This window comes from Saccopteryx bilineata, chromosome 9, assembly GCF_036850765.1.
Source record: "Saccopteryx bilineata isolate mSacBil1 chromosome 9, mSacBil1_pri_phased_curated, whole genome shotgun sequence".
Taxonomy (NCBI): domain Eukaryota; kingdom Metazoa; phylum Chordata; class Mammalia; order Chiroptera; family Emballonuridae; genus Saccopteryx; species Saccopteryx bilineata.
Genome location: NC_089498.1, coordinates 83410562 through 83428719, shown reverse-complemented (window position 1 = coordinate 83428719; position 18158 = coordinate 83410562). Strand labels below are relative to the sequence as shown.

The 18158-nt window shown below is 41.9% G+C and overlaps 1 protein-coding gene across 1 annotated transcript in view; it reads right to left on the bottom strand.

The window, feature by feature from the left end:
* SH2D4B (SH2 domain containing 4B) overlaps nucleotides 1-18158 on the bottom strand; it is a 119649-nt gene that overhangs the window by 3940 nt on the left and 97551 nt on the right. Inside the window, exon 8 of the mRNA XM_066242741.1 lies at nucleotides 8218-8438. Within this exon, the coding sequence (XP_066098838.1) occupies nucleotides 8218-8438 (221 nt within the window). The remainder of the gene's footprint in view (nucleotides 1-8217; nucleotides 8439-18158) is intronic.

The following is an 18158-nucleotide window of genomic DNA, read 5'->3' as shown; positions in this document are numbered from 1 at the left end:
CCCAATCCAAGATCTCCATTCTATTCAGTCTTTGCTCCACTTAATACAATAGTTTTTCTTTTTTTCCCCCTTTCTTCTGTTTCCCTCTTATCCCTCTCATTATATCTCTTAGTCGACCATCACTTACAAACAAATAATTTTATACTTGACCCAAATTTTTTCCTTTTTTGCATTTTGTGGGTCCCTACTTCCTTTTTTGTCTTTTGAACACTTTCCCCCAACTCAGGGCCTCCATTATAGGCAGTTTTTGTTCCATTTAGCATAATATAATTCCAGTTCATTATGATATATTCCTAAGGAGGAGGGGAGAGGAGGGGAAGAGAAGAAAGAAAATGGGAGGAAAATAATAAATAATTATTGTGGGGTTTTTTCCAAATTTTTTTCCATTTTTTTACTTTTTTTTTTTACTTTTTAGTCTTTATTAATTCTCATAAGTGCTATCAAGAAGACCACCCTCAGATGCCATTAAGGAGAAGGAAATCAAATATCATGGATACAAAACATAGAGAAGTAACACAGATAGATGTGGAAAAATCTATGGAGAAAAAATTTAATATATTGGAAACCTTAGAGCTAAACGACAGAGACTTTAAAATAGAAATCCTAAAAATACTCAGAGATATAAAGGAAAACACAGAAAGGCAATTTAGGGAGCTCAGAAAACAACGAACACAAGGAATATTATCACCAAGGAAATTGAAACTATAAAAACAAATCAAACGGACATGAAAAATTCAATTCACGAGCTGAAAAACGAGGTAACAAGCTTAGCTAATAGAACAGGCCAGATAGAAGGCAGGATTAGTGACACAGAAGACAAGCAACTTCAGGCACAACAGAGAAAAAAAGAGAGAGACTCAAAAATTTTAAAAAATGAGAAAGCCCTATAGGAATTGCTGACTCCATCAAAAAAAATAACACAAGAATAATAGGTATATCAGAGGGAAAAGAAAGAGAAAATGGAATGGAGAATATATTCAAACAAATAATAGACGAGAACTTCCCAAGCCTGTGGAAAGAACTAAAGCCTCAAATTCAATAAGCAAACAGAACACCAAATTTTCTTAACCCCAACAAACCTACTCCAAGGCACATCATAATGAAAATGGCACAAACCAACGACAAAGAAAAAATTCTCAAGGCAGCCAAGGAAAAGAAGAATACAACATATAAAGGAAGGCTGATTAGATTATCATCAGATTTTTTCAGCATAAACTCTACAAGCTAGAAGAGAGCAGACCCCAATATTTAAAGCCCTGAAAGAGGAACTTTCAGCCAAGAATACTATACCCATCAAAGCTATCCTTCAAGTACAAAGGAGAAATAAAAACGTTCACAAATACAGAAAAGATGAGGGAATTTATCATCAGAAAACCCCAACTCCAGGAAATATTAAAGAGGGTTTTCCAACCAGATTCAAAGAACAAAACAAAACAAAACCACAAGTAAAATCTCCACCAAGAACATAATAAAACCAAATTTAAACTGTGACAACAAAAGCAAAAAAGTAAAAGGGGGGGGAGAGGATGGAAATGAACAGTAGCAAAGGACGATGAAGTGCAGAAACACTCATAAGATAGAATACTACAATGAATATGGTAGATACCCTTTTCATTACTTAATGGTAACCACCCCTGAAAAGACCACCACAGAAGCACAAGACTTAAAAAAGGTACCAACAGAGGAAAGAAGTATGGAACACAAACAAACAAAAACAAATGAGAGAAAAACAAAAGAGAAGAATCAAACAAGATCCAAAACTAACAGAAAGCAATTTATAAAATGGCAGTAGGGAACCCACAAGTGTCAATAATTACACTAAATGTAAATGGATTAAACTTACCAATAAAAAGACACAGGGTAGCAGAATGGATTAAAAAAGAAAATCCAACTGTATGCTGCCTACAAGAAACACATTTAAGCAACAAGGATAAAAACAAATTCAAAGTGAAAGGCTGGAAAACAATACTCCAAGCAAATAACATCCAAAAAGAAGCAGGTGTAGCAATACTCATATCTAATAATGCTGACTACAAGACAGAAAAAGTACTCAGAGACAAAAATGGTCATTTCATAATGATAAAGGGGACATTGAATCAAGAAGACATAACAATCCTTAATATATATGCACCAAACCAAGGAGCACCAAAATATATAAGACAGCTACTTATTGACCTAAAAACAAAAACTGAAAAAATACAATCATACTTGGAGACCTCAATATACTGCTGGCGGCTCTAGATCAATCATCCAAACAGAGAATCAATAAAGATATATTGGCCTTAAATGAAACACTAGAGCACCTGGATATGATAGACATCTACAGGACACTTCATCCCAAAGCGACAGAGTATACATTTTTCTCTAGTGTACATGGAACATTCTCAAGAATTGACCATATGTTGGGCCACAAAAATAACATCAGCAAATTCAAAAAAATTGAAATTGTACCAAGCATATTTTCTGATCATCAAGTCTTGAAACTAGAATTTAACTGCAAAAAAGAAGGAAAAACTCCGCAAAAATGTGGAAACTAAACAACATAGTTTTAAAAAAATGAATGGGTCAAAGAAGAAATAAATGCAGAGATCAAAAGATATATACAGACAAATGAAAGTGACAATACAACATATCAGAATCTCTGGGATGCAGCAAAAGCAATAATAAGAGGGAAGTTCATATCACTTCAGACCTATATGGACAAACAAGAGAGAGCCCAAGTGAACCACTTAACTTCACACCTTAAGGAACTAGAAATAGAAGAACAAACACAACCCAAAACCAGCCAAAAAAAGGAAATAATAAAAATCAGAGCAGAAATAAATGATATAGAGAACAGAAAAACTATAGAAAAAAATTAATAAAACAAGGAGCTGGTTCTTTGAAAAGATCAACAAAATTGACAAACACTTGGCAAGACTCACCGAGGAAAAAAGAGAAAGGACTCATATAAACAAAATCCAAAATGAAAGAGGAGAAATCACCACAGACATCATAGACATACAAAGAATTATTGTAGAATACTATGAAAAACTATATGCCACCAAATTCAACAATCTAGAAGAAATGGATAAATTCCTAGAACAATACAACCTTACTTACTGAGTCATGAAGAAGCAGAAAGCCTAAACAGAACAATTATCAGGTAGGAAATAGAAAAAACTATTAAAAACATCCCCAAAAATAAAAGTCCAGGCCCAGACAGTTACACTAGGGAATTCTATCAAACATTCAAAGAAGACTTGGTTCCTATTCTACTTAAAGTCTTCCAAAAAATTGAAGAAGAAGCAATACTTCCAAACACATTTTACAAGGCCAACATAACCCTCATACCGAAACCTGGCAAGGACGGCACAAAAAAAGATAACTACAGACCAATATCTCTAATGAATACAGATGCTAAAATACTAAACAAAATACTGGCAAATTGAATACAACAACATATTTAAAAAATAATACATCATGATCCAGTGGGATTCATCCCAGAATCTCAAGGATGGTTCAACATACGTAAAACGGTTAATGTAATACACCATATCAACAAAACAAAGAACAAAAACTACATGATCTTATTAATAGATGCAGAAAAGGCATTCGATAAAATACAACACAACTTTATGTTTAAGACTCTCAACAAAATGGGTATAGAAGGAAAATATCTCAACATGATAAAAGCCATATATGATAAACCATCAGCCAACATCATATTAAATGGCATAAAACTGAGGACTTTTCATCTTAAATCAGGAACAAGACAGGGTTGTCCACTCTCTCCACTCTCATTTAACGTGGTGCTAGAAGTTCTGGCCAGAGCAATCAGACAAGACAAAGAAATAAAAGGCACCCATATCGGAAAAGAAGAAGTAAAGCTATCACTTTTTGCAGATGATATGATCCTATACATCGAAAACCCGAAGGATTCCACAAAAAGATTACTAGAAACAATAAACCAATACAGTAAGGTCACAGGATACAAAATAAACGTACAAAAGTCCATAGCCTTTCTATATGCTAACAATGAAATATTAGAAAACAAACTCAAAAAAACAATCCCCTTCACAATTGCAACAATAACAAAAAAAAATACCTAGGAATAAACATAACAAAGAATGTAAGGACCTATATAACGAAAACTACAAAGCATTGTTAAGGGAAATCGAAAAAGATACAATGAGATGGAAAAATACTCCTTGTTCGTGGATAGGAAGAATAAATATAATCAAGATGGTCATATTACTCAATGCAATTTATAAATTTAATGCAATTTCCATCAAAATTCCTATGACATTTTTAAAGAAATAGAACAAAAAATCATCAGATTTATATGGAACTATAAAAAAACCCGAATAGCCAAAGCAGTCCTAAGGAAAAAGAATGAAGCTGGAGGCATTACAATACGTGACTTCAAACTATATTATAGGGCCACGACAATCAAAACAGCATGGTATTGGCAGAAAAATAGACATTCAGACCAATGGAACAGAATAGAAAGTCCAGAAATAAAACCACATATATATGGTCAAATAATTTTTGATAAAGGGGCCAAACAACACACAATGGGAAAAGAATGCCTCTTCAACAAATGGTGCTGGGAAAACTGGAAAGCCACATACAAAAGAATGAAACTCGACTACAGCTTATCCTCTTGTACTAAAATTAATTCAAAATGGATCAAAGACCTAAATATAAGACCTGAAACAATAAAGTACATCGAAGAAGACATGGGTACTAAACTCATGGACCTGGGTTTTAAAGAATATTTTATGAATTTAACCCCAAAGGCAAGAGAAGTGAAGGCAAAGATAAATTAATGGGACTACATCAGACTAAAAAGTTTTTGCTCAGCAAGAGAAACTGACAACAAAATAAACAGACAACCAACTAAATGGGAAATGATATTTTCAAACAATAGCTCAGATAAGAGCCTAATATACAAAATATACAAAATATACAAAGAACTCATAAAACTCAACAACAAACAAACAAACAATCCAATAAAAAATGGGAAGAGGACATGAACAGACACTTCTCCCAGGAAGAAATACAAATACCCAACAGATATATGAAAAGATGCTCATCTCTAATTAGTTATTAGAGAAATGCAAATCAAAACTACAATGAGATACCACCTCACCCCTGTTAGATTCGCTATAATCAACAAGACAGGTAATAGCAAATGCTGGAGAGGCTGTGGAGAAAAAGGAACCCTCATTCACTGTTGGTGGGAATGTAAATTAGTACAACCATTATGGAAGAAAGTATGGTGGTTCCTCAAAAAACTGAAATTAGAACTACCTTATGACCCAGCAATCCCTCTACTGGGTATATACCCCCAAAACTCAGAAACATTGATACGTAAAGACATATGTAGCCCCATGTTCATTGCAACATTGTTCACAGTGGCCAAGACGTGGAAACAACCAAAAAGCCCTTCTATAGAAGACTGGATAAAGAAGATGTGGCACATATACACTATGGAATACTACTCAGCCATAAGAAATGATGACATCAGATCATTTACAACAAAATGGTGGGATCTTGATAACATTATACGGAGTGAAATAAGTAAATCAGAAAAAAACAAGAACTACATGATTCAATACATTGGTGGGACATAAAAACGAGACAAAGAGACATGGAGAAGAGTGTGGTGGTTACTGGGGGTGGGGGGGAGGGGGGGCATGGGAGGGTAGAAGGGAGAGGGGAAGAGGGAGGGGGAGGGGCACAAAGAAAACTAGATAGAGGTGACAGAGGACAATCTGACTTTGGGTGATGGGTATGCAACATAATTGAATGACAAGATAACCTGGACATGTTTTCTTTGAATATATGTACCCTGATTTATTGATGTCACCCCATTAACATTAATAAAAATTTATGAAAAAAAAGAAAGAAATACTCCCACGTGTGCCCAGAGTAACATATACAAGCAAGTCTCTGCAGGGGTTTGTGATGGTGAAAACCAGGAAGCTCAAAAGGCTGTGTCACATCAAAAGGAGGATGGGTAACTAAATTGTAATATACATCCATTCCATGAAACACCACAGATTGTTACAAGGATGCAATACACATGTTGTTGTAGATATACCTCAATAACAGCCAGTGTCCTGCTCACTTAAAAATGTCATCTAGATTGTTTTAGTACCTGACAGTGGTATGTCATTGAAACTTCAAAGTGACCTTAAAAATGAGTGTTATTATTAAACCCATCATATTGAGAAGGAAATAAGGCACAAGAGTTTGAGTAGTTGCCCAAACATACAATAATGAAGTGGGCATTTAAAACTTGGCAGCCTCATTCCAAGAACCACACTTTTAAAAAACTATATTCTATGATATAATAAGCATGTTTAAAATCAAATTGCTGACTTATTGTTAAAGGATTACCCAATTTATGTGAAAATATATTTTTTAATTATATATTTCCTTATGTACATAAGTCTCTATGTTCCTGCCCAGGAAATACTTAGATCAGTACATGCAAACTGATAACTCAGGGGGGAAAATGGAAACTGGGATTTGAAATGAACAATACTTACACTTAGTATTATATTTGATTTTTTTAGACTGTAATCATAAATCAATTGTGTAATTAAAATTTTAACTTAAAAACTGGCTACCAGGTCTCCACAGTGCCATAGAGGAAGCTCTCTTTTTAGTGTTAGAAATTCAATCAGCAGTCTTAAACCTTACACTCTGGGGAGACAAAACACCTAACACCTTCAAAGACATCTGGCTTAGCCTTCCTATTCAGGAACCTGCCCCCAGCATCTCAGAGAGATGGACATTTACCCTTTGCTTGAATGCTTCCAAGGACACAGAACGCATCACTGCTCAGAGCAGCCTACATTGGACAACACAAGCCAGCCAGGTGGATTCGTGGGAAATGCATAATCGTTAGAAGCGCATAGCCCAAGGCTTAACTCCTAGACCCAGCTGGGCTGGCCATGAAAACTCAGACAGGTCACTCACACTCCCCTTCCTGATATGGGTGCCTGCCTCACAGAGCAATGGTGAAGAGTAAATGAGAACATGGATGCAGAGCCACACGCAGAGCGCCTGACACAGAGAAGGCGCCAACATCCACACACCTATTCCTTTCTCTTCCCTGTGCTTGTTAAGAAGCTTTTCCCAATACAAGCAGAAGCCTGCCTCCATCCTGGTTAGTCTAGTTTCCCAGGCAGTACTCTCGTCCACGTGTCTAGGTATTTGTAAATGGGTGATTCTTCTATGTACTTTACTTATAAGGTCAGGCTGAGAGTTGTTCCCTGAGCCCTGGGGACATCCATGAAGAAAAAGCAATACAAAGCCAAGAGTCCTTGTTATAGCAAAAGTCCAGTGAGACAGTCAAGGAATTCTCTGGAACTTTCTACACCTGCAAAGCTCAAGTGGACCCCTGAGCTACAACTCTGTCTCTTGGAATCCCTGGGTCCTGCCCTTCTAAGTCACCGAGCTCCACCTTTGCTTTCCTCCCAGTTACTACTGGCACCAACAGCCACACGAACATGGAAATTGCTTCTCTCCACATAGACCATTTGGAAGGCAGCATCTTTCTCAACGTGAGGTCCATGGCAGGGGAACAAATAGCAAAGAGAGTTCTGGAAAACTTCCATACCACTTCACAGAGTGCAGTTACATACATTCCCCTGCTGAATGCTCAAAGGATTTGAGCTAAGTATTGCTTATGCCCAATTGCCCAGCTGGGAAACTAAAGCTCAGTGAGACTGGGAATTCTGCCCATGGTCACACACATTCTAAGTGGTAAAGCTGTAGTTGAAACAAGAGATATGGTAACTCTAGGAGAAAAGCTTCTCTAACCACGGAAGGCTTGGTAGGCTTTGGCCAACTCTACAAAGCTGCAAGTGGCCTTTCTAGAATGTCCTCTGGGGGGGGGGGTCTTTCTGGGAATGAGTTGGGGATGAGCAGAGGTCTCAGACAGAGGCTGGTGTTGACAGTAAGGAGCACTCAGGTGCTGAAGGGGAGAGGAAGGCTGGGGACCCTCCTGCAGTGCCTACAAGGGTCAGAGGGTAGGCCAGAGAGAAGATCGACATTGCCTGGTCTAGACAACCTCCGGTCTCTGCTACCTCGATGTTCCACATCCCTGTGGCCCTGCCTGCTCACTCTCCAGCCTCCTCTCAGACTGCCTGTATCTCAGCTCTCCCTTTCGCTCAAGTTCCCACCAGCTTTAACCCCGACCAGCACCTCCCAGAGTGCTACCTTGTGGAAATCAATGAGATCAGTGAGTGTGGCGTGGCGATTGGGGTCCACTCCCAGGAAGCTGTAAAAGTCCTCCGAGGCATCCACAAGAAAGTGCTTGAAGCCCTTCTGCAGGCGATAGGACAGGGTGTAGCCCCAGATCTTCTCGCTGACCCGGACCAGAAATGCTCCTTCCATCATGTGCTCAAGGAGGTCCTCTGCATCTTCTCGGCTAATAATTCCTGGTTTAAAAAAGATAAAAAGATGAGTTAGCAGGTTTTGTAACTTCCCCCACCACCCTTTCCCAATATCCCTACCCCTCAGCCTCTGTCAAACGAAGGAGGGGCATCAGGGGCTGTCTAGCACTGGCCTCATGCCACAGAGGGGCCAGCTTGGTTCCGAGCAACCAGCTGTCAGCCTGGGGACAGCGTTTTCACAGGATCTGAGTTTAGCACACTCTCCTCTAAAATAAGCTACACTAAATTGGATTCATTACAAATAATTAGGGGTGGCCCAGAATTATAGCATCTATTGATTATGAATCCAAGTCAACAAGCATGGCCCCATGGAGAGCCCTGAGTCCTGCTTTAATGACAAGACCAGGATGACTTATCATTCCTGTCCGTTATCTCTCTGCTACCCATAAATGAGCACCTGAAAACACTATTTCCTCTTAAGAAGTGAAAAGACTTCCTCGGTCTACCAATGGCCAGTAAACAAACAGTTTCTTAATAGAGGCACATCATTAACCTTCACTATAGTTCAAAGAACAAAATTTTCTCCAATTCTGCAGTCATATACAATACAGTTTTATACAGTATAACAGAAAATTAGTAAAAGACGTCTCTCAGAGTGGTTGAATTAGAAAGGGGTGCCTCTCTGGACCAAAATGGCTCACGTTTCTGTATTTCAACCCTTCCTCCTCCCAGCTAGCCCCTTGGCGTGTCCCCTTTATTCAGTATACAGCCTGCTCAGCCCTCCCAGGAATGGCTTCTATCCCAGGAGGCTGCAAGAACATCCCACCTTGGGGCTTGCATAACCCCCTGCCCAAACTCCACAGTGTATGAGTTAGCAGGCCATGAGCAGCTCAAGGACAGAGCCATGGCCACTGCAGAGCACGCTGCTCAGGCCTCCCCTGAGGACAGACCTGCTGCAAGGAGCTGAGAGGGAGCTGACAGCCTGCAGCTACTGCGGAGTCAGGATCTGTCACTGAGGCGAGCTCTCCCAGGCTGCTTCTCACACAAAGGATACTAGGCTGTGTGCCCCCAGCTCGGAGCACAGGAGGTTCCCTGACTGAGCACAGGGGCGCAGCACTGCCACTCCTGCCCAATGCGGGTCTCCTCCAGGGAGCGGTCTTTGCTCCAGGGCTTCCCATCAGCCTGACGGGCATTTTCTCTGAGCTGCACTCCAGTACCAGGCTCCTCCTCCCAATCACCCTTCCCACCCTCTCTCCTTTCATATGAGTCAGACCTGTGCCATGTCTGAAGACTCTCCCACCTTCTCCTGCTTCGTGTCCCCTTTACCCCTCATGGGCATTTCCTCCAATAAATCTCTTGTACTCTGCTTCCTGGAAGACCAAAATGAACACCAAAACCTTTGTCTTTGTTCCTCAAAATGCCTGAGATGCTCGGGAGTGGTTTGGAGCAAAGTCACATGGACAAAAGTCACAGCTCAGGAACCTGATCAGTAAGTGTCCTTGGGCAGGTTACTTAAGCCCCTCTAAAACCCAGTTTGACATCCTCGTCTATTAAACAGTACTGATAATACTACCTACATCATAAGGTTGTTTGAGAATTCATTATATTAATCCTTTAATGTGCTTATCACAATGCCTGAGAACATAATGCCTAACTAATATGATGTAACTGTTCTGCATTGGCTACACTACATATATACATGTGCTAGTGTTGGGTCCACCTTGTGCTGGTAGCAGTAATACTCATAATGTTGCCAGGCTGCTACGGGTGACTTCCTCTGAAGGGGGACTGTCTCTGGACCCCAACCTGGGCCACTCTGGGGACACTCTCCTGGTGGTTCAAGAGTACGTCCTGTGTATTCTGCCCCTTCTTTGATACTGACCTAGAAATAAAAATTATTTGGCCCAAGACTGAAGGTGATACAGCCAGCCTTATAGTTCAGGATGGCAAAGACCGTTTCACAGAAACCCAACTCCCAAGAGAACTGGTTGGTGGTTCAGTGGGGGACACGTAGGATGCCAGCAAGGAGAGCCTGTTATGTTTCCCTGCCTCGTTCACTCTGCCCTTCCCATCTCTGCCCTCCCCCCACCTCACCCAATCGCCTCCAAGCCAAGTACTCTGGGCACAAAACATCAGTCATATCCCATCTCATCCCACCTGTGTCCCTCCTAAACACACAGCAATCTCCTTCCAGCTGGGGAGGGAGCACACCATTGGCTCCTGAGGACTTTCTCACTCAGCTCGTGACCAGGGCTGGCTGAGGCATGCAGCTCCCCAGACAAAGGTCCAGAGAGCTGTTCTCGAGTGATGCCTGGAGAATGCCACCACAGATTCTCTCTGAGCCCATTCTCACCCTTAGACAATGGAAACTGTAGCTTTTTCCTATGGATTCTCTTTTTCCTTTAGTTTCCTTTTTTTTTCTTTACTTCCTTTAATAAATATTTATTAGGCACTCTCTAGGAGCCAGGCCCCATGCTGGGTACCTGGAAGTTAGTACAGAAAGGGAAATACTTCCTGCCTTCCAAACCTCTGACTCTGGACAGAAATCAAGGCTACAGGAGGTGTGGCCTCCACTGCTGTGGTTTATCAAAGGAAGGTGCCCGCCCAGCTCTGGAGCCCAGGGAGGGAAGTGACAAGCAGACTGAGAATAGAAAGGGTAAAACAGAGGAGCGAGGCAAAAAGGGCAGTTTGCAGAAGGAATTAGCACACAGTTCTTTATGGCCAGAGAGGGGACTAAGGTGGCAGCTAGGCGGTGGCAAGGTACACGGTGACAGGCAGAAGTCAGGCCCCAGAGCACTCTCCGCATCATTAGAAAAACTATAGACTTACTTCTGAGGGCAATGGGGAGGTACTGAGGTTTCCTAAATAGGAGAATATGAGGATGTCCAAGGGTGGAAAATGCAATCAATGGGTATAAATTGGAGAATGTGAACCTATTGAGAACTTCCTCATCTAAGAATTACTTCACAGCCATGTTCCCAAAGCTGTAGCATTGGAATCCAGCTGCTGGACCACTGGGCTGCCAGAAATGGCTTCCATTTAAGGTAGAGATGCAAAAGGACACAGTGAAGGTCACATGAGAAGCTTTATGCCAAGCCGGCCCTGGACACTATCTTGGCACTCTGTGGCCCTCATCTTGTTAGTGTTCCTAATAACCCTACAGTCATCAGTTCACAACTAGGGACACATAACTGAAGGTCAACAAAAGAAGTGACTTATGCAAGGTCACAGAGCTATTAAGTGGTAAAGCCGGAATTTGAACTCGGGTCCTTGGACTCCAAACCCAGTGTTCTTTGCTCTATACCAGGGGTAGTCAACCTTTTTATACCTATTGCCCACTTTTGTATCTCTTTTAGGGAAGTAACTTTACTTTATAAAATTTATAAAGCAGACTTACAGCAAGTTAAAGTATATAATAATTACTTACCAAGTACTTTATGTCGGATTTTCGCTGTTTGGCAGAATAAATCTTTATAAAACTTACTATAGTTAAATCTATCTTTTTATTTATACTTTGGTTGCTCCGCTACCGCCCACCATGAAAGCTGGAACGCCCACTAGTGGGCGGTAGGGACCAGGTTGACAACCACTGGTCTACACCATGCTATCTCATGCAGAGGACGGTGAGTGCTGTTCAAGACACAAGAAGGAGGAGATAAAGGAGGCCTACAGAAGTCAAGACAGGCTTTGTAGAGACAACAAAGGGGAGTGTGAAGTGGGACTCTGCAAGCAGTAAGGAGTGGTAACAAGGTGAAAGGTGAGAAGAAGGGACAGGATGAATGAAGAGTCACAGTGAAGACTAAGAATGACAGACCCATGGGACAGTTACATCAATGTAACTAACATAAGAGAAGTTTAATCAAAGCCTCAGGAGGCCTGAAGGATGAAATGAAAGGTCTAACACCTGTATAATATGAATCACAAAGAGGAGAGGAGAATGGAGAGGAGACAATATTTAAAGAACAAACCATGGAAAATTTATCAATGACACATAACAGTGAAACTGCACAAAGCTGCTCAGTGTCTCATTTTGTCAACCAGAGAGAAAAAGCAGGTGACCTACAAAGAAGAAACAAATAAACTAATGGTTGACTTCCCAGTTGCAGCAACTGAAGCCAGAGGACAATAGGATAATATTTTCAGTGCGCCGAGAGAAAAGTAACTGTGCTTAATGAAACTATCTTTCAAGGAGAATGGCAAAAAAGAAAAAAAATTTTTCAGAAAAAACTTTGAGAATCGATGACTAAGGCAATTCTAAAGGCTGTATGTCAGGTAGAAGGAACATGGTCCTGGACAGAGAAACTGAGATGCCAGAGGAATGATGAGCATAGATTCTGTAGGTCAACTTAACATACATGTTTATTGACTTACAAAATAATGGTAATGGATAATTTGAGGGTTTAAAAAACAGAACCATCTTATCAGGAGAAAGATGATTGAAGTTTAAAAAAAAATTATTTAGGAAGAGGGTAAAGGCCCTGGCCAGTTAGCTCAGTGGATAGAATATCAGCCCAGTGTATGGATGTTCTAGGTTTGATCCCTGGGCAGAGCACACAAGAAAGGAAACCATCTGCTTCTCTTCCTTTCCTTCTCCCCTTCTCTCTCTTTTCCCCTCTCACAGCCAGTGGCTCAATTGGTTTGAGCATCAGTCCCAGGCACTGAGGATAGCTTGGTTGGTCCAAGTGCATCAGCCTCAGGTGCTAAAAATAGCTTGGTTGATTCAAGCATCAGCCACAGATGGAGGTTGCTGAGTAGATCTCAGTTTGGGGGCATGAGGGAGTCTGTTTCTCTATCTCCCTTCTTCTCACTTAAAAAAAAGAGGAAGAGAGTAAAGATATATATTAACTTTAGAATATGTTAAGTACACCACCAAAAGATGGGCTTTGAGAGTGATACAAACACCAAACAACAAAGGTGAAAAACTACAATGAGAAATTTTTTTTCAATGAAATGCAAAATAAGCTAATAACTGAAAATAAATAACTGAAAAATAAATACACTATGGTTCCATATATTAAATTGAAAAACCCACAAAGCTAAACACTATAGTTTTGGGAGATTAATATACAAACAGTAAATGAAGTAAAGAAATGATGGACAGAACATTCAGGATAAGAGTCTTATCTGAAGGATGGATGAGGGCTACAATGTGAGAAGCACTCAGGGGCTTCCCAGGATGGGGGATTTTTCACCTTGGAAGTTTTCCTTATTCCCTTCACATATGTATGTGCACACACTGTATATATTCAATGTCTAATATTTAAAAATATACTAATATTATTGTTCTGCAGCTCCCCACATATCACTGCTATGACATTCATTCTAAATCAGTCAATGTCCTTTGGGGACTGGGGAGATTATCACCTAGAAATAAATAGTCACTCATGAGCTTTAACTGCCAAAGTTGGCTGTCTTGAGTCTCTAAAGCATGGTTCCCAGCACTGGTCCACTGAGAGAGCCTGGTTTAATTTATTTTGGGGACACCACAATAATCAGTAATGTTTAAAATATTCTCATTTAATTCTAATATGTAGCCAGATCTGAGACTTGCTGAGCTAGAGAGTGAATAGTCTTGCAAGCTAGACTAGGCAAAGAAGTAAAAAGTGATTTTTACATTCTAGAAAATCCCTGTATATTCAGAGTACTAGTCAGAGGTTTGACACAGGGTTCTATAAAGCTACTTCAGAGGGCTAGAGAATGAGTAGTAAGAGAAGTCTCTGCCAGACAAGAGCTTTTCCTAGCTGGGGCTGGGGTCAGTGTGAGGACGGAAAGAATGCCCCACTCACTCTCCCACATACCCCAGCCCAGAGGGATTGAGGAGCTAGCTTAAAGCAAAGGAGTCCTGTGCCCACTGTCTATGGAGAAATAGCAGGTGCTGGGTGGCTGCCCAACGAAGCCACAGTCAAGCCGAAACAGTGTGTTTGGAGAGAGAACAGTATGAAGAGGGTGGCTACCAGCCTCCGAGTTCCTGTGAACACCAAGGGGATCCAGGACTTGCTACTCTGTCCTAGTGAGGGATTTGCACACAGGGGCAGAGAAACTCTAGTGTATGGCTGCTGGGAACAGAGACTGGCTCGGCCTTACGGAGAGCCGCTGGCACCTCTAGTCATATAGATCCTCAGGCCCAACAATTCTAACCCTGAGATACCTTATAAAGAATCCTTATGGGCCCTGGCCAGTTGGCTCAGTGGTGGAGCGTCAGCCTGGCGTGAGGAAGTCCCGGGTTCGATTCCCGGCCAGGACACACAGGAGAGGCACCCATCTGCTTCTCCACCCCTCCCCCTCTCCTTCCTCTCTGTCTCTCTCTTCCCCTCCCGCAGCCAAGGCTCCATTGGAGCAAAAGATGGCCTGGGCGCTGGGGATGGCTCCGTGGCCTCTGCCTCAGGTGCTGGAGTGGCTCTGGTCACAACGGAGCGACGCCTCAGATGGGCAGAGCGTCGTCCCCTGGTGGGCGTGCCGGGTGGATCCCAGTCGGGCGCATGCGAAAGTCTGACTGCCTCCCCGTTTCCAGCTTCAAAAAATAAAAAATAAAAAAAATAAAAAAAGTAAAAAAAAAAAGAATCCTTATGCAGGCTCGTAAGAGTCTAGTGCAAGGAATCTGATACTTAGATTAATTGTGCTGGTGATGAGTTGGACGCAGTCTGAGGATCCATTACTAAGGGAGGAGGTGGGAAAAATTAGGTGGCAGTTCCTTATGGAATACTATGCAACAACTAGAAATGAAAGACCAGCCTTGGCTGGACAGCTCAGTTGATTAGAACATCGTCCCAAAGCGCAGAGGTTGCCAGTTCAATCCCCAGTCAGGGCACAAACAGAAACAGATTGATGTTCCTGTCTCTCCCCCTCTCTCCTTTCCTCTCTCTAAAATCAATAAAGTAAACATTAAAATAAAGAAATAAAAGACCAGGGGTACACAAAGCATAGATCTCATAGCAGAGTGCTTAGTGATCAAGTAAGAAACACAACTGATATTAAAGCACCTCACCTTTCATGCACAAGCTTTTAAGGACAGGGTATGAGAGTAGATTCTGGGAACTGATGGTGGTGGCAGCATCATTTTTAATCTCTTCTAATCCCCAAATAAAAACAGGGAGAGCAACTAAAGAGCAAGACCGAAAGTCCACAGACTATGTTTACAATAAAATGAGGTGCCAACTATGAGCCCCAAAGACAAATACCATGGGTCCAAATGACCAGTACAAGACCTTCAAGATATCAAGTGCTTAGATAGAAGGAAGAAGAAGAAACAAGGGGAATCAATGGACCCAAGAGCAGAGAGCAGGCAGGAGAGCAACTTGAACGAGCAGCAGCTAAAACAAGGGAGGGATGTGCCCTCCCCAGTCCTGGGGAGTCTCACAAGAAGGTGAGACGCTCCAGAGCACCTTCCACCACTGGGCATGGAATCAAAATGGAGCAAGACAAGGACAAAGAAAACAAAACAGGAGAAGGTCCAGACCCATGGAGGGGAGGGGAGCAGAGCCTGCTGTCCCGGGGCGCCGCCACCCGTACAGGTAGAGACGGCAGACGGGGTGGAGAGCCCTCTGTGGAGCGCAGAACACTTTCCTGACCCTTGTTTCCATTGAACAGTTCAGAAAAACAAATTTCACATAAAAATTAGCCTCAGTAAAGCATCAAGGTTAAATCACATACATCATTTCCAAGAGAAAATAAAGAGCATACATATCTCCTATAAATAAACACACAGGAACCCTTTCAACAGCTAAAAGTTAAGCTTACCAGAAATGCTGCTTACTGAAAGGGGGAGTGGAGAGTAGACATGAAGATGAGTGAGTAAATGCAGAGACAAGAAATGGCCTTATTTCTTTCAATAATGACAATGAACTATGGGGGGCAGGGATGAAAGAGGTGACTTATAAACTCAACCCTCAGGATTTAGGGGTTTTTCAAAGGTAGAGATCGTTAAGAGCATGGTCCAGCTTCCTAAGGACCCAGTTAGAAAAGAGGCAAGGTGACCCCAGAGCTGAGGCTTTGAAGTGGGTGGGCTCAGCCAACAGTAGTTAATGGGAGTTGCTGAAACTCAGAAGCCCCAGCAGGAGTCAAGGTAGGGCCAAGTGTGTGGGAAAGAGGATGCCCAGGCCCCAGCTCCCCTTAGTACCTAACAGTCAGAGGCAGTTCTAGCAGTGTGGACCATCAGAAGATGGGTAAAAACAAAGGACAAGGTCCAGAGAGGAGCTGCTGACCTCCTCTGGCTCCCTCCCAAGGCCATGAGCTTCCCCTGCATTCAGACACCATTTGGAAAATAGGAGAGAACATTTGAGAACGCAGAGGCAGGACTTCCAGCTTAAAATGATTGAACATTTGCTAGAAAGTAACCAAGTAAAAATGAAAGAGACTCTTAAATCTGAGAAAACAGGGTTATCTTTAATTGGAAATGTTAAAGGTTTTTGGGTTTTTTTAGGCATTAAAAAGAAACATTTCTAGACTAAGATGAAATCTTACAAAAACAGGTAAATAAATTAAGCCTGTGGGTGTTCTTCTAGCAACAATTTAAATGTTTAAAGGAGATAGAGATACAAATCTAGACACAGATCAGGGTTTCTCAGGCCAGATAAGTACCTGTCATGGGGCTGTCCTGTACATTGTAGGATGTTTAGCAGCAGCTCTGATCTCTACCCACCAGATGCCAATAGCACCTCACAGTTGTGACAACCTAAATCAGGGGTCTCAAACTCAACTCAGCATGTGGGCCGCAGAGCAAGATCACAGCCATTCGGCGGGCCGCACTAGGTCTACAAAAGGCAACTGTTACGCAACACTTTTCTCACTGCAGTTGAAAACAAAAAAAGATCAGTACAACAAGCACAATCGTACATGCAGTTTACTCAGTGTCACAAAACGACCAGAAACTGTAGTTCGCATCACAACTGCTGTTAACTAAGCTAATATCTAGCTAGGATGCTAGAGAAATGAAAAATACAAGTAGGCCCCTAGGCTTACTTAATTTTATCCAAAATATTTTGAACTTCGTGGATTAGTCTGCGGGCCGCACAAAATTGTTCGGCGGGCTGCATGCGGCCCGCGGGCTGCGAGTTTGAGACCCCTGACCTAAATTGTCTCCAGACATTGACAACTATCCCCTGGAGCACAATCACCCTACCACCGCCATCACCCCCATTGAGAACCAGTGATGTGGAAACAGACCTAAAAGATCTCTAATTGTAATTGGGGGAGGGGGAGGGGGGAGTTGTAGAAAAATAGTAGTGTATGATATAACTTATGCAAGAAAGGTAAATAGTTTATATAAGAATAATCATAATTTTGTAAACTTAAGATCTATGAGTACAAAGATTTTGTCTGTCTTGTTCCCAGTATAGACTCATGTCTGGAAGTTACTAGGCCCCCAGCATTGTTAACTAAATCATGAATTAAGATTATAAATAACCCCAGCCCTGACCAGTTGGCTCAGTGGTAGAGCGTTGGCCCGGCGTGTGGATGTCCCAGGTTCAATTTCCGGTCAGGGCACACAGGAGAAGCAACTATCTGCTTCTCCACCCCTCCCCCTGCCCCTTCTCTCTCTCTTTTCCTCCTGCAGCCATGGCTCTATTGATTCGAGCACATTACCCCAGGCGCTGAGGATGACTCCACAGAGCCTCTGCCTCAGGCACTAAAAAATAGTTCAGTTATGAGCATGGCCCCAGATGGGTAAAGCATGGGCCCCAGAAGGGGGTCGCTGGGTAGATCCCAGTCAGGATACATGCAGGAGTCTGTCTCTCTATCTCTCTTCCTCTCACATGAAAAAGAAGA